Raw genomic sequence first — 18,264 nt, 5'->3', positions numbered from 1 at the left:
CCTCCATTTGATAAACAGTTATTTCTTCATTTCATGCTTTGAGTGGTATTAAGTTGAATGTTTTATTTATGTTTCCTTTAAGAAAAAATAATATATTCTCCAATTTTGCAGGAAAAACAAGGAACCATTTTTTTATTATTCGAAACTCAGAAGAGGTATAAATTGGGAATATTGTGAGTATGAAATAGTTGAGTACAGTTAAAGAAAGAAATAGGCTGTTGCAACTGAAAGCAATTCTGCTTTTATGTATTTTAATCAAAGTGCAGATTTATTGAAAGATCATTTAATTTTGCATAGAGAAACAGATGGTATTGCACAAAGTGGCCCTTCAACACGTTGGTTTTTAAAAATATGATTGATTTATTGCCAAAAGGTTAGTTGTAACAGCTATCTACACAAGAACATGAGCACACAAACACACAAACACATGCATGTTACATATGCCCAAAGCCAACTTTGCTGCCAGCATCCATCTCTGAAGAAGGGAAAGTGGGAATAAGCTCAGCCTGGATGGTCCAGATAAGCAGCACTAAGCATCTGACCACAGTTTTTGCCATTGCTTTCCCAATTTCAATGTGTGGCATTTGTGAACTCTGGTGCAGCATGAGCCCCAATCCCAGGCTGACACACATTTCCACGAACATTCACATGCTCCACAATTCAAGCACAAGAGGAGACACCCAAGGCCAAACACTACAAGTACCCTCAGGCCCAAATAGTCTCTCTTGTGCTCAAAACCATGGACCCCATGCTCCTATTATCTAGTGTAAGCCAATTTTCAAATGTACCAGCCCCTTTCCTAGCTCAGCACATTGCTAAATAATCCAGCACAAGTATCTCCCTCTACTCATCTCAGCTGCTCTCTGAAGCAGTGAAGACATCAAAGGTTTGAGAGCCTGCTCACTTTCTACACATCACTTACCTACCCTTCTTTCTGCACTGTCCAGGTTCCACAGTGGCCCCATTCTCCTTAGTACACTGACAAGGAGATGTGGGGAGGGAAAGAGGGAGGAGGACTGAGGATGTTACCCACAGATTCATTCATTCATTCATTCATTCATTCATTCATTCATCAACTATTTGCAGGGAACTGTGATAGAAATAAGGATGAATAAAGTACAGCTTTTTTCCTCAAAGAGTTTATAATCTACTATTATAATATACTGATATTGCAAGTATGGAACTAACCACAATGTAAGACAGATAATATATCATAAGAGAAGTTTAAACAGATTGTTACAAGGGTTCATCCATAGAAGAGATCCTGTACGGTTGATGAGACTCAAGGAAGGTTCCACGAAGAGGATGGCACTTGAGCTGAGCCTTGAAGGACAGACAGAATTCTGACAAATAAAGATGGGGATTGGGAGGTAGAAGGCAGCTGTGGCAGAGTGATGGAGGAAGCACTCTATCGTTTCAGAAAAAGGAGACAGCATGGGCAAGAGCTAGAAAGTCCAAGTGCAAGCATGCTCAGGGAAGATCATCTTGTCAAGGTTAACTAGATTATCAGTAATGTGTGGAGAACTGTGATAAATAAGGTTAAAAAAGATGGGTAGGGGCGGGGGAGAAGAAAAGGAAAAAACATTAGATAGGAAGACAGCAAGCTAGAGATTCCCTGCTCAGATGGGAAACCCTTTCAATGGAATGCTCAGAAAAGAGCTCTAGTGATTAGTCAAGATGTTCCATAAAATGGTTGGGTCCCCTGTCCCTTTTTTTATCCTGCTAGTGACTTCAGGCAGTCCTCCATGGATGTTCACTAGGGCTAGCTCCTATGGATTTGCTAATCCTCAATTCATCCCTATTATGTGCATTTTTCTCCAGGACCTCTTGCTCTTCTTAGAGTTAGCAATGTAGTAACAATATTGTTTTAGCCATAGAATGTGACATATTTAGAGCTGAAAGTTATCCCAGGACTCCTCTTCTAGATGTCATGTGACTATTCAGTACTTTTCCAAAAAGGTGCCTGCTTCCAGTGGCAAATAACCCTGCCTAATCTTTAGTCTTCTTTCATTTGCTTAGGTGCCCCTGAACCTATTCCAGCCCATGCAAATCACTTCAGCTTTTTATTAGCTCTTGTCTTGTAGCAAGAAATAAGCAAACAAGATGCAGTTGGAATACTGGGTTCAAGTTCTCACTGTCTATAATGGTGGTGATGAACCTACTATGAGCACATACATGAAAACCTCTTTGATATGATTCCCGTTCCTCAGCCTTCCCTCAGGTCTGATCCTCAAGCTTTTACCTTCCCTGAAGAAAATAGCAATCTATAATTAGAGTCTGGAAGTCAGTGGTGAGTCATTGTTTTTGTTCCCTTCTCTCCAAATCTCTCACTCTGGCACCTAAGGATGCAAAAGTGCGCTGATCACTGGGGAAAGAACCCAGGGAACCAAGCAATAGCAGTGCCTCCAGGTTGGCAAGGAGTTTGTGGTTATCAGAGATCAGGAAGAGGTGGTCAGGGAATCTAGGAAGGTAGCAAAGATGTGGAGGACAGATCTCAAAGGTTAGTAATCCAAGAAAACAAATCAGTTAAATGAAGGCATTAGGGGTTCCTTAGGTACATTTCACCTGGCTTGCACAAATCTGGAACTGCATTTGTGAGCAGATTAGTGTCTCCAGCTGGGAAAGAAACATAATTTTAGGCTGTGGGCTAAGCACTGGGAATACAAAGAAAGCCAAAAGCACTAAATCAGTTCCTGCCTTTAAGGAGCTTCCATACTAATGGGGAAACCAATGTCCAGATGATGAGAGTTGTTGGAGTTTATTGGACAGGGGTTGGCTTAGGCAGACCAAAGATCAAAGGTCTCTGTTTAGAACTTTTCTTTAGCAATTTGTTGAACTTCTCTTATGACATTTTGACTCTGTCATAGCCATTTCTTGTACTTTCCCTATTTTCTCTTTTAGATTATAAAAGCCTTTCCCTATCCAGTACCAGAGGGCTCTGCTCTTTCTGAAGGAAGCATTCACAGTCCCTTCAGTTACTTATGCCCTCCCCTCTAAGGTTACTCTTCTTCTCTGTGTCTGTCATGTGAATACTTCTCTATTTGATGTTATCTCTCTCATTAGTATGTAAATTCCTCAAAGACAGAGACTAATTTTGTACTTTTGACTTTGTCTCCCCAGTGCCTAGCACAGAGTAAGTACTTGTTGACTGATTGAATGATGAATGATCAGCTGATTCTGACAAAACTTGCTACGGCTTTCTTTTCAAGTTTCCTAAGTATAAAAACACCCCTAGCCACCTACTGGAGAACAGGAGGTCTGATGATGGAAAGGGTAGTAGGTTGTCAGATAATGGAAAAAGACATTAATAAGAGGAGTTTAGGATTGAGGATTGGTGTCTAGGGCAGTGTTCTCATGATCAAAGTGCCTATTTGTTTTAAGTTTGTAGCACTCAGCTATTTGCACCACTATTCTCTAAATCTACACCTTCACAAAGACTTGCGTTCCAAAGTTCAGTTGTGTAAGAACAGGCTAGAGAGACAAGGATAGAAAGTAATTTCTGTGACAAGAACATAGGGAATGGAGAGGGTTAGAAGGGAAAAGGATCTAAAAGCTTAGGATTTTGCCCTTGATGTAGCAGCCAATTCAATTCAACCAAAATGTATTAAAGACTCAAAATGAGCTGCATTGTGCCTGGGGGAAAATGCAAAGTTGGACTACATTAATACAAATAAAGGATCCACACCAAGGGCAATGTTAGCCTAGTTGCTTTGGCTAGATGATATCTGCAGTATTGTGTATATTTTGGGGTGCCATATTTTAGAAGAGACATTGATGAGTTGGACTGCATCTAAAAGATGGTAGCCAGTATGATGAAGTCACTCAAAACTACAGCATGGGAGTATCAAGGTGAAAGAACTAGGGAGGTTTAGTCTGGGGAAAAGAAGACTTGGTGACAGGTCAGATAGCTTGTTTTCAAATATTTGAAGTCTTGGTCAAATGAAAGAGAGATTAGAATAGTTCTACTTGGCCCCACAGGGCAGAACCATGGCCAAAAAAGTTAATCAAAATACATTTCTGCTCAAACAAAAGGGAAAAAAAAACTTTCTAAAAGTCAGAATTACCTAAACACGAAAGAGACTTATCTTGAAAAGTACTGAATTCCCCATCAGGAAAAGTCTTCAAGCAGAGACTTGTTGAGAACTTTGAAGAGGTTATTGCTGCTAAAGTTAGACTTTGATGACCTCTGAGATACCTTCCAACCCTTCACTTCTATGACTTTTATGACATAGGCAAGGAGCAAAAAGCCTTAACTGTCAAAGAACTAGGTTTCAGAGAAGTCAATGCAAGATACAGGGATACAAACAGTAGAATATTAACTGAGCTTATTTCCCTTCTGGAAAAAATCAGAAAATTATACTTCCACTACCTTTCTTACAAGGTTGTTGTAAGAAAAGAATCTTAGGGATGGAGTCAAGATGGCGGAGTAGAAACAGGACCTCCGTGTGGCTCTGGCTCCCATCACCTCCAATCCATGTAAAAGGGAACTCTAAACAAACTTTGGAGCTACAGAACTCACAAAATGACACAGAGAAGCTAACCTCCCGCTGAGGACAGCCCAGCAGGAATTGGCCAGCTCAGTGCTCTGGGAGCCACTCCAGCCCCACACCGAGGTTTTAGCCCCAGGGCAGGCCTGACCAACCATCGGCCAGAGGGACTCCAGATCACCAGCAGCTGTGATGATGCAGAGTTATCAACACATAGATGCTAAGGACAAAGTGAGAGGTCAGTGCAGTGTGGACTTTGGGACCCAGTAGTTGGGAGTGAGTCGGCTTTTGCCCCTGGGGCAAGAAGCGGCACAGCCAGCCAGTGCCATGTGGCAGCTTCAGCTCCTGGCCCACAGACTGTAGGGGGACCAAGTGACCAGTCTGAGGGGTAATTGCTCTTGCTTTAACCTGCTTGAATCTGGATTGTGGTCTAGGGTGGAGGTCCTGGGATGTGTGACCAGCTTGCCAGAGCATGCGGAGGCTTCAGAGAGAGTACCCAACTAATAGCTCAGGCAGCTGAGAAAACCCCAGCATTTGGAACAAAACTCCCCTATCTGGTGGCAGAGTCCTACTGTGGCAAAAAGCCCAGGGGTCAAGTAACTGAGGGGCGACATGACCAGGCAAAGGAAACAAAGCAGACAGAAGATTCCAACATTAGACTCCTATTTTGGGGACAAAAAGGAGCAAAGCATGGAACAGGAGGAAGACAGTGAAGTCAGAATTCTGCATCAAAAGCTTCCAAGAAAAAAACGAGCTGGCTACAGGCCATAGAGGACCTTAAGAAGCAGATAAAAGAAGTGGAGGAACAATTGGGAAGAGAAATGAGAATGATGCAAGAAAATTATGAAATGAGAGTCAACAGCCTGACTGAGGAAAATCACACCTTATAAAACAGACTAACTCAAATGGCAAAAGAGGCTCAAAAAGGCAATGAGGAGAAGAATGCCTTAAAAAGCTGAATTTGCCAGATGGAAAAAGAATCTCAAAAGCTCAATGAGGAGAATCATTCCTTCAGAATTAGATTGGAGCAAATGGAAGCTAATGACTTTATGAGGAATCAAGATGCTGTTAAACATATCCAAACACATGAAAGAATAGAAGGCAAAGTGAAATATCTCATAGAAAAACCCCTGACCTGGAAAATAGATCCAGGAGAGATAATTTAAAAATTATTGGAATATTCCAAAATTCCCAGATCAAGGAGAGAATATTACCAGCAGCCGGGAAGAAACAATTTGAATATTGTGGAAACAAAATCAGGACAACTCAGGATCTGGCAGCTTCTACACTGAGGGATTGAAGGGCCTGGAATGTGATATTCCAGAGGTCAAAGGAGCTGGGATTAAAACCAAGAATCACCTACCCAGCAAAGCTGAGTATCATGTTTCAGGGGAAAATGTGGTCATTCGGTGGAATAGAGGACTTTCAAGCATTCTTGATGAAAAACTCAGAGTTGAATAGAAAATTTGACATTCAGATACAAGAAGCAAGAGAAGCATGAGAAGGTAAACAGGGAAAAGAAATCATAAGGAACTTATCAAAGGTGAACTATTAACATTCCTACATGGGAAAACAATAATTGTAACTCATGAAACTTTTCTCAGTATGAAAATAGTTGAAGGTAATAGAAATATATATCAGAGGGTATACGGGCATATGAATACATATGTGAATGTGTGTATATGTGTTTACAGGTATACATAGATAGAGGGCACAGGACCAATTTAATAGGAAGGGATGATACTTAAAAGGTGAAATCAAGAGGTGAGAGAGGAATGTAATGAGACGAGATGGGGAGAGACAGAATGGGGTAAACTATCTCATATAGAAGAGGCAAGGGAAAATGGTTACAATGCAAGGGAAGAACAGGAAGGCAAAAGAGAATGGGTCAACCTTCTCATTGAATTTCACTTGTGGAGGGAATGATATACACACTAAATAGGGTGTTTCACCCTACAAGAGAGTAGGGGGGAAGGAGATGAGAGGGGGGATGATGGAAGGGAAGGGAGGCTGGGGGGGAGGGAAGTTGGAAGTACCCACTTTTGAAAAGGGACAGGATCAAAGTAGAGAACAGAACAAGTGGGAGGTGGAATAGGAGGGAGGGAAATATAGTCAGTCTTTTACAATATATCTACTATGGTAATTTTTTGCATTAGCTACACATGTACAACCTATACTGAATTGCTTATCTTCCCAGTAAGGGTGGGAGACAAGGGAGAAAGGAAATGAATCTGGAATTCAAAGTTTTAAAATCAAATGTTTAAATATATATCTATATATATTTATATATATGCACACTATTATTAATACTATTTTACATGTAATTGGGAAATAAGTTATAGAGGCACTGGGGCATAGAGATCCACCTGCCCTACAGGAAAAGTCGAAGGGGGTATGGGAGAAGATATGGGAGAGAACAGATTGGAGGAGAGGATATCCTGTGGGACTGCTATTTTGGGGTGGTGGGTAGGGGAAAAACGGGGAGAAAATTTGTAACTCAAAATCTGGTGGAAATTAATGATGTAAATCAGAAGTTAATAAAGCAAAAAAAAAAGAATCTTATAAATATGAGTGGTATTATTTGATTAGAATCTTAAAGTAGAAAGAGTCTTGAAATATGATTATCTTGTGCCTACATCTGAAGTGTGTAGAGTGTGTGTGTATAGGCTTGTTGTGAATGTAATAAATTAATGGGGTATTTCTCCTTTGTAACACAGCTAGATAGCAACCTATGAGTATTAAAGAGAAAGTAGACCATCAAAGAGCAAAACCATAATTCTATTGTGTGGAAGCAAGGACATGGCAAAAATCTCAATAATGCTGAGATTCATATGTCTCTGTATTCAAGAGAATTATGTCAGGCATGAATTGTATTTGTGTGCATAGCAGCAGTTCTGTTAAACTAATTTAAACATTAAAAACATATGCGCTCATACCACTGGCCTAGCTCAGTAGTAGCCTTTTGCTTGGAATAACTGAACCTATTGCTATCTTCTGCTAAGTTGATTAATAAAAAATATTTATTACACAAATCCTTTTTGTTGACAAGTTAAAATGGAGCCTCATCTTTCATATCTCCCTGAAGATTGCCACCTTGTGAGATTGAAAATACTCATTAAATTCCATCACCAGACAGGCACAAATGAGAGGGTGATTGTTTTTAAGCATGTGAGGGGAATCATTGGTAAACTCATTTGTTTGGATATCATTAACAGAACAATCGGAGAGGATCTCCAGGGGGTCCTCATGACCTTTGCTCACAATCTCTTCATCATCCATCAAGAAATATCATCACCTAATATGCAAGGCGAGACCAATTTTAAGGTGAGGTGTTAATTAACTAACGATCCTGGTTAATTTCTGTACAAGGGCTGAAAATACCTCATGCTGTATTGTAAACAAGTGCTAAACCATCCTTTTTTATTGTTAGCAGTACATATTTTACAATGTGGAGGGTCAATATTGTAAGGTTCCCACTGAACCTGTTAGTTAAATTTAATAGTTTGAAACTTTTCCTTTGAAATCTAGTAGACTTACTTTAACTTAATGCTATTTCTAAACCTACATTTCCACATTTCAAAAGTGAGAGAGTCCACTAGAATGTCACATTGGGGCCAGAAGACTGTCACAATCAGAAATACAAGCTAAAAATGTACTTTAAATAAGACTACAAATGGGTTGGTTATTTCCTAAGGCATTAAGAGTCATACTCAGGAAAATCAGAAGAAGATAGGCGTAATTTCTGTGTGCCTCAATTTCTTTACTCTTTAAATGATCTCTAATGCCCATTCCAATTCTAAAATTTGTTAATTTAATGATGATAATGATTTAGATATCTTAACATGGACCATTGGAATACCATACTATATTTTGTGTCATTTGTTCTGGCCCACTTTTGTCTAATTAAAATAGCTGTTTCATTGCTGACTCCTGGAGACCTGTAATTTCAAGAAGGCTGACAAAGTTCAGGGCAAGATTACTGATTGGAGGTCTTAAATGTTCAGAAAACAGGACCAAACACCATACCAAATATGACTGTAATCCTAGCTAGATAAAAATGGTCATGTAAGCATAACTCCAATTCATCATTAGCCAACCAGCCATGACTTAAAAACCAAAATTAAGTAAGTCAGAGTACCATGTTCATTTTTCCTCATAACCCCCTTCCCCTTAAATAGAAAGTTTCACATTTATACATGAACACATTTAATTTTTCAATACATTTTCCTCTAGACTAGTTCTATTTTAATAATAATAATAACAATGGCTTCCTCTTGTACGCTGGTTTATAATTTTCTGGGTATTTTTATATTCATCATCATATGTAGTAGCTTTATATGTGGCCCCATTATATTAAAGATACTCACTCTCCAAATGGGACCAGTGCTGCATTACTTTTCACTAGTCCCAAATGGCATATGTTCTATTTCACATCGTGGCCCATTGCTAGTCTAATGTATCTGTTCACTAACTGTCCATATGTACAAATTTGCATATGACAAGGATGGCCATGTCCAGATTTGGCGATCATTCAAAACCAGAAGGCCCAAACCAAAACCAGTTGTCCTCTTAGCTTAGTCTTAAGGCAAGCAGAGTTTATAAATCCCTATAGAAGTGAAAACTATTTCTATTGTCTTTTCCTACATTTGAATATCATTAAGGCATTATTAAGCCTGAATGGCTCAAAAGTCCCTTCTAACAGGTACCCTGTTTTGTTTATCTCTCTTCTAAAAAACAGAATAATCTTAAAATATATATATCCCCCAAATTCTTTCAAAGTGTGTTGATAGGTCAATTGTTTTTACATGTCTTTAAATGGTTCCCTAGCCTGTAGCTGGAACAAGGTTCTATAGATGGTTTGAAGTTATAGAACAAATTTGTCTAAAAAAAAGTCTAAAAGGCCAAAGGTGCTAGTTTTGTAGGACATCTTCATCTTCTTCTTTCTTATTCATCTTATCCATACTCTTAAAGTGAATCAATATTAAATGCCCATTTTCCCCAATAATTTATTTATAAGTTAGATGGATAACTGGAGGGGGGGAGGAATTTTTTAGTCCTATAAGATAAAATATTTTTTTAAACCCCAAAATTATAAAAATGATAATGATGATAGCTAGTATTTATATATCCCTTTAAGGTTTGCAAAGCAGTTTACAAATATTATCTCACTGGATCCTCACAACAACCCTGGGAGATAGATGATCCTCATTTTACAGATGAGGAAACTGAGGTAAATAGACACTAAAGGACTTGCTCAGGATCTCACAGTGAGTTAAGTGTCTAAGGCTGGATTGGATCTCAGGTCTTCCTGACCAAGACCCAATCCACTATGCTATCTCACTGCCTCTATGTAATAACAATCACATTATAATTATCATCTCTGTATGATAATAATGAGAATTTGATTTGTGTAACACTTTTTTATTTTTTTGCTTTTTGGAGGGCAATTGGGGTTAAGTGACTTGCCCAAGGTCACAAGGTAGTAAGTGTTAAGTGTCTGAGGCCAAATTTGAACTCAGGTCCTCCTGACTCCTGGGCCAGTGTTCTGTTCACTCTGACACCTAGCCACCCCAACACTTTTTTTTATAAAAGTGTTTCCCATCTACTCCTTCATTTATCCAATGAAGTAGTTAGAGTAGCTTTTTTTTTCCCAGTTTGCAGACAAGAACACTGAAGTACTGAGAGATTAAGTATTTTGACTAATATTATGTACTTACTTAGTGGTGAGTCGTGACCAAAAGACAGGTCTCTTGACTACTTACACTGAGCCCAGCACTCTACTTTCTCCATGCTGACTGAAATACAGTCTCTGTTCCTATAAGAGAGGGTAAATCTACTTGTACAGTAAAAGCTATGTTTAAAATGAAGTTATCTGAGCTCTTTTCTGAAAAGTAACCAATGATTCTATAAGCCCTCATCTGCCTAGAAGCCCTACTTGTAGATTCATAAAACTGAATATGACTGCCAAGAAGGTTGGTTGAACATTTTATAAAAGACTAATGGACATTGTTTTCATGTTCCTCACAGAGGTTTATTGATGATATTGAAACAGTCCTGGGAATTACATCAGAAAACAAAATAAGATTTGACGAGCAAGCTGCCAAAGATGAGAATAAGTTCATCTGAGAATCATAGTTCATTGATATCTACAAACTCCATCATTCTTTGTACCCATCTGGAAACAACAGCAACGATGATTTTCTCACTGAAAGGAAGAGATAACTTTTTCTTCATCTTCTAGCAGTCAAATTAAAACTTGGTGGTGTGAGAAATTGTAACAATATTCTTTGTTATTTGCTATTAAAGGATCTTAATTTATTTGTTTAACTGTAACTGTAATTCTGTATTTAAGTTTGCATGCACTCAACTTGTTTTAGCCAACCAGAAGAAAAAAATATAATCAGTAAAAGAGATCATTTCTTTATTTAATACTATGTCTTTACATGCTTCAGATTTAAGAAGCTTCTATTTTTTAAACTTCATAGGTAGGTAGGTTTGGAGGGGGTGGAATTTGTGGAGCTTTTATTATTCCTAAGAGGAATATGTCTTCTGTATTTTTTTCTAATAAGCAACTTTTTTTTTACCCTATAATCACTGTCATCTTTCAAAACCTGAATGTCCTTGTTTTCTTTTTTTTTAAATTAAGATTTTTTAAAAACTTTTTGCCTTTACTGTATTTTCTTTACACCAAGTCAAAATTTTTTTGTCATTTCCAAATGGTTGAGCTGTAGCAGTCTACCATTAGGCTCTAACTAAAGCTACAGAATTTATCTAGGTGGCAGCATGTACTCTTATTTTAAGCTACAGAATAACCCCAATCCTGTCAATTGAATGAGCAGTCTTGCTCCCTAGTACTTGTGGTGCACTGCAGTCATAGGATTTTCACTGGTAATGGTACAATGCATGTATTTGGCTATATTTTTTTAAAGGTAATTGTCAACAATACAGGGTGCCAAGTATAAACCAGAGTATTTGTTTCAACAGTACCCTAATAAAACATTGTCATATGATTCAGTTTTGTGGGAGAATGGGGAAAAAATCAGAACTAAATCAAAATGTTGAAGTCATGTTGATTTCTGTTTTAAATAAATATTATCCTCCTCTTTTAAAAATATTTGAGTATGTTGAGTTTTTGGGTTTGTTTTTGTGATAGTATTTCTATCATTCCTTAACTTCACTTCAGCTCTGGGCTGAGCATTCCTGCTCTACGTTCTGGCCAGTTTCTTTTTGTTTCAGCCTTCATTTCCCTGCAGTTGAAAACACATTTATTGGCCAGGTTTCCTGCCCGAGTTAGGTACTAGGATGACCCTTCCCTGTTGCCAGATACCCTCTAATCCATATCAGATGTCCATTGTCCAGACACTTGACTGATAGGAAGGACAACAAGCCCATTAGAGTCAAACCTCAATCCCAGCCAGAGCAACATAAGGTCCCAGAGACTCATTAGTTCACTGGCACAGTAGTGTCCTGAGAGTAAATGAAACCCTCTGTCTCCTTATGTCTCTCATCTGCTCTAGACTTTAAAAGAAAACTGTCTCGGTTTTGTTCAGCACAGCAGTGGAATTGTTCACATGGTGAGAACCCTCTCTTAACAGTAAAAACTGTTAAATCTATTAGGGACCTTTTTTTATTTGAATTTTGATTAGCATGTCTGAGCCTCGGGCTGCTGGCAAAGAGAATCAGCTTACTCTCCTTTGCCTTCATTGGCCTACACTGCTGCCATCTCAAACGATGTCACTTTCCATCTCTTCTGTCATCAGCTACAAGCTGCAAGATTCAGACAAAGTCTTATTTTCAGACACAGTTCTCTTCTGCAGAACATAGGAATCTTCATATCTATGTTATCTTACATTTAACAACAAGGTTAAAACTGTTCTGAATGAATATGGATCATAGATTTAGAAGTAGAAAGGACCTTAAAACCTGCCTCTTCATTTATAGATGAGGAAACTATGCCAAAGAAATAGAGGCAGGATTTTAATCCAGATCCTGTAACTTGAAATCAGGTGTGTTTTTTTTCTTTATATATTCCATGATACCTGTACAAGTACTTCTACCATTCAAACAATCAAAAGGTCAGACTGACTGAGACCTATGAATTACAGAAGATTTTTGAAAGAGAATAGCTTCCACTTAGAATATATAATTGAAAGAGGAAGCTGTGGAACCATGGCTAAAGTACTGAGCTTGTACTAAGGAAGGCCTGGTTTCAGAACCTCTCTCTAACATTTGCTAGCCTGTGACTGTGGGCAAAGCACTTGACCTATGTATGTTTGCCTTAGTCAACTTCCCTAGACTATTAAGTCTTAGCTGGGTTTGTAGGAGTTCCTTATATTGACAAAATTCCTGCTCCTTCTTGCATTTAGGAATACATAACTATTGAAATACTGGAAGAAGTAATAATGAAGAAACTAAGCAATAAATTGATAATGCAAAACCAGCACTGTTAGCCTACCAAATTATGCATATTACAAAGATAAAAATAGGTAAAGTAAAGCAGTCATTTAAAAATTCAAGTTGTGACTACCATGTCAAAACGATTATACACTCCAAGTTAGTGAAATCTGAATTGATGCATTTCATTGTAGTATTCTAAATGGGAAACTTGGAAGTATTTTGGAGACTTCAGATTTTAGGGAAGTATTTTAGAGCTTATACATTAAATTCTGGATCTATCCTTATGTGTGAAAACATCCCATTTATTTTAGGAGTAGGATGCCACGAATTGGGAGGAAATTGTGTCTACTTAGCATCTTGCTTTGATGAGAAATATATGTCCATGTGTCACATATTCTATATTGAGTTTTTAAAGAAAGCAATAGAGAAGAACATAAAATTCAGAAGGTCTACGTCCAAACTAGATTATATGAAAATAGGATTAGAATGTGTACCCTTCTAGAATAAACTACATTTATTTACAAAGCAAATCATTAAACCACATGCTAAGTGAAGTACGAATGGGCAACTTCACTCATACCTCCTGCTGAAGGAGTTAAGATTGGTGACACAGGGAATTGAAGGAACTAAAGGAGAGAAGCATCATAGACCAAAGGGGAAAAAAAGGAAAGAAGCATCAACTGAATACTTTTCTACTGAGGAAATGCAAGGCGTAGGCTCGTTTATTATGATGGAGCAAAGTGGAAATGCAGGAAGGCTGAAAAGATGAGACAGTGGGTTGTGATTAACCTCATTTTGGAAAAACTGGGTTGAGAAACTGAAGGGCTGTGTGTCTGTGTGTGTGTGTGTGTGTGTGTGTGTGTGTATGTGTGTGTGTGAAGAAACAGGCTGCAATAGAGAGAAGTCAGCAGCTTAGGAGAATTTGGGATGCTTATTTGAGCTGGGTGCACTTTGGTTCAATTTTTAGCACAGCGCCTGGCACATGGAAAGTGCTTAATATTCCTGCCTGCCTATATAATGGTAAGTGCTTTACAGATATGTCAGGTATAAAGATATGTATTTTATCACAACGAATGAATTAGCAACCATGCAATAATCATAATAATTAATAATCATTTGTATTCATTCAGCACCTACCTTCTAAAGAGCTCAAAGCACTTTACATTTGTTATCTCATTAATTCTCAAGACTGTCCCTATGGGGAAGGTAATAAGTATTTTAACATTGAAATGTTTATCTTTCAGAACTCTTCAACCATACATTAATTATATTTCCAAAGCTGTAAATGTTCATTAGTTTTATTTTACTGTTCCTCTGGCTTTAATGTGCATAACAGATTTGTTCAACTCTTGAAAACATGTCTAATCATAGTAAATCTTATTTGGGAAATAATCAAATTAAATTGCCAAGATGATGAGGGGATTGGGGGGGAAGAGAGATGTGGATGAGAAAGCAATGTGGATTTTTTTTACACATTTAAGAGTTGGATCTCATTGGGATTGTATGGCTGTTTCTTCTCTACATGTGAAATTCCAATTTACTCCAAACTGTCTGCAACTGGAAGGGCACCAGTCAGGTCAGAGACCTAAGGAAGTTACCTAGAGCAGCTGTTTTCAAAGTATGACCCATAGACCCCTAGACATCCCCAAGACCCTTTTAGGGATCTCTGGGGTCAAAACTATTTTCATAATGCAATTAAGATATTATTTGCCTATTAAAATATTCCTCCCTTTTCCAATTGTCTATCTATGTGAGGTCAGATTTTCTTCATGTACTTCAACCAAAACAGTATCACAATGAACTGAATGTAGAAGTAGAAGAATCCAGCTGTCTTCTCTATTAATTCAAACAGTAAAGAGATTTGCAAAAGTATGTAAAAGAATGAGACTTCACTAAATTGTTTTTGTTTTGGAAAATTAATTATTTTTCATTAAAACTATTATTTGTTAATATGTAATTACTTTATTACTGTTATTGTAAATATATTAACAAATATTTTTAAAACTGATCAGTTTTGATTTCTAATATGGTAAACATTATTATATACAACCCATATTAAAAAAATTTATTTGGAGGTCCTTAATAATTTTTAAGAATGGAAAGAATTCCTGAGATTTTTTTTTAAAGTTTGAGAACTACTTATATGGATAACTCCTGGAAAACTCACTACTTTGCTTAACCAGTGAATGACTTGACATAGAGGGGAGAGAGGGGCACAGAGAAGACTCTTGAGGCTTTAAAGCACTGACCACTCAGTGTCCCACGTTCTAAACCAGGAAGGTCTGGACATCAGAACTCCTGCTGGTGAAGTCAAGCTGGGGCTTTCTCTCTTAGTGTCCTGGACATTTCTAATTCAATTTTTTATCTAGTAAAATGGCAGATCATAATACCTGCTCCTTAGGGAAGCCTTAGAGATTAATTAGCTTATGCTGGGAGAGTGTTTAGAAGATGGAGTGTTTTGCATAAATGTTAAGTATTATTATTACCTTACTGCTTCAAAGGGAAGTTCTAACTTTGAAATGTGATTATACAGTTTCCCCAAAAAGCTCTTCATAACCACATATATAGGTTTATTTTTCACTGTAACAGTCTAACTCATGGTTGTGAAACTTTATTACACTTGATGGAGGGCCCTGGCTTTTATTAGTTTTAAACTGCTGGTTTCTGGGGTATTTATGTAAATGAGGGAAAGATACCAAAACAGTAAATAACAAGCATGTCCCTGCTGTTTAAAAATCTGTTGGTAAAAACAACTTTTGTTATGTTTATAAGAGGACCCAAAACATAACATTGAAAAATTTATGGCCACATAAATTGTGTATCAAGTAATTCTTTTTTATTATCAAATGTTCGCATTCTGTTTTCTACCATTTTCACTCTGGAAAAAAAAAAGAGCTCTCAGAAATGTGATGCTACATTTTCTGCGTCTTTTTTATTTAACAAACTGATATAAAGCATACTGAATAGCTAAGACATTGAGAAATTATTGCATTAAAATAGCTGTTGCTTCTGGTTTAAAAAAAACAACAACAACATAACTTATTGCAACATTACTCAGAAGTCTTGTCATGACAAAATCAGGGTTGCATAATCCTGTCAGAAAAATAACATCTTTGATTCCAATAGAAATTCAAAATTAAAATACTGGCTGAATTTGAATAATATAAAGAGATTCGGATTTATTTCCTCCCTCAGTGGTAGCTACAATATGTCTAATTACTTTGTAATCCATATTCCTTTGAACTTGTGTAAGCAAAACCACATTACCTAGATCTACATGCTTGATTTCTCTGGTTTTCTTTGACAATGTTATTGGGTTGGGTTTTGTTTTTTGTTTTTTTTTGCATTTTTGTTTCTCTTTACCATCTGTAGCCATATCACAAGGATTTTAAGGATTCTGAGGGAGTATATAATTGTTTACATGTTGTCTCCCCCATTAGACTGTGAACTCCTTAAGAACAGAACTGTCTTGTACCTTCTTTTGTCCCTAGTGCTTAAGTAAGCACAGTGCCTGGCACATGGTAGGCTCTTTTTTTTTTTTGGTCTTTTTTGGAGGGGAGGAGGCAGGGCATTTGGGGTTAAGTGACTTGCCCAAGGTCACACAGCTAGTAAGTATTAAGTGTCTGAAGTAGCATTTGAACTCCGGTCTTCCTGACTCCAGGACTGGTGCTCTATTGACTGCGCCACCTACCTGCCCCACATGGTAGGCTCTTAATGAATGTTTATTAACTGACTCTCTAGGACTCAGTTTTCTCATTTGCAAAATTAGATGGTTGCACTAAATAGCCTATAAATATCCTTCTAGCTCTTGATATGTGATCCATGATCCTGTCAAGATAAACTAGTTAGACCCCCCCACCTCATTTTGTAGAAAAGGAAACTGAGGCCCCAAGAGGTTATGACTTTCCAAAAGTCAAAATTGTTTATGGATTGCAGAGCTGAGGCAAAACCTCTGACCTCCTGGCTCCAAGTCTCATTCTTTTTTATTTCTTTTAAATAGTATTGTATTTTTTCTAATTACATGTAAAGGAAATTTTTAACATTTATTTTTAAATAAAAATTTGAGATCCAAATTTCTCCCCTCCCTAAGATGGTAAGCAATTTGATAAAGGTTATATATGTGCAATCTTATAAAACATATTTCCATATTAGTCATATTGTATAAAAAGAAACAGACCAAAAGGGAAAAGAAAAAGAAAAAAAGTGAAAATAGTATGCTTTGATCTGCAATCGAACTCCATCAGTTCTTTCACTGAATGTGAATAGCATTTTTCATCATGAGTCTTTTGGAATTGTCATGGCTCATTGTATTGCTAAGAATAGCTAAGTTAATCATATTTGATCATCGAATAATGTTGTTGTTACTGTGTACAGTGTTCTCCTGATTCTGCTCACTTCAGTTTGCATCACTTCATGTAAGTCTTTCCAGGTTTTTCTGAAGTCCACCTGCTCATCATTTCTTATAGCACAATAGTATTCTATTACATTTATATACCACCATTTGTTCAGCCATTCCTGAATTGATGGGCATCCCCTCAATTCCCAATTCTTAGTCACCATAAAAAGAGCTGCTATAAATATTTTTGCACATGTAGGTCCTTTTTCCTTTTTTATGATCTCTTTGGGATACAGACATAGTAGTGGTATTGCTGGATCAAAAGTATTGCTGCACATTTGTGCAGTTTGCCCTACAGGCATAGTCCCAAATTGTTCTCTAGAATGGCTGGATCAGTTCGCAACTCCACACACAGTGCATCAGTGTCCCAATTTTCCCACATCCTCTCCAACATTTATCACTTTCCTTTTCTGTCATATTAGCCAACCTAATATGTATGAGGTGGTATTTCAGAGATGTTTTAATTTGCATTTCTCTAATCAATAGCTACTTAGAGCATTTTTTCATATGACTACAGGTTGCTTTGATTTCTTCATCCAAAAACTCAGTTCATATCCTTTGACCATTTGACAACTGGGGAATGACCAAGTTTCATTCTTCTCAACATACCATGCTGCCTCCAACAAACTAAAAGCAACTAAATTATAGCACGGCAAAACTGGTGACTGATAACATGCTGTTATACTTCTCTGAAGATGACACAGTATATCTGCTTGGTGCTGAGAAGTGTCAACCTGATGACACTTGCAATCCTGAGCTTCTTTGATGTAGATGAGCAGCAAATGAGATCCCAGTGTCCCTGTGGTGCATAGGTGCTCAATGAGCATCTTGGGCATAGTAGGGAAGTGCCCTATTGTTACAGTATTTGCAGCAGACCTAATGTCAAAATTAACCATGTAAAAGTTTTCACTCTAGGTCACACAAAAACAAAATTCTGGGATTGTGACTAGCAATTATTCATGATTTGATTTATCTGAATAAAAC

General features: G+C 37.5%; 1 protein-coding gene across 1 annotated transcript in view; it reads left to right on the top strand.

Annotated features, from left to right (window-relative positions):
• IQCH (IQ motif containing H) overlaps window positions 1–7,786 on the top strand; it is a 141,599-nt gene extending 133,813 nt beyond the window's left edge. The window contains exon 10 of the mRNA XM_069097512.1: window positions 7,703–7,786. Within this exon, the coding sequence (XP_068953613.1) occupies window positions 7,703–7,786 (84 nt within the window). The remainder of the gene's footprint in view (window positions 1–7,702) is intronic.
• Window positions 7,787–18,264: the final 10,478 nt, after the last annotated feature.

Source organism: Petaurus breviceps, unplaced genomic scaffold, assembly GCF_028583685.1.
Source record: "Petaurus breviceps papuanus isolate PSGF00001 unplaced genomic scaffold, PetGlider_PUasm1.0 37, whole genome shotgun sequence".
NCBI classification, from domain to species: Eukaryota; Metazoa; Chordata; class Mammalia; order Diprotodontia; family Petauridae; genus Petaurus; species Petaurus breviceps.
The sequence above is the reverse complement of the archived record's forward strand: the minus strand, read 5'-3'. Positions and strand labels throughout refer to the sequence as shown.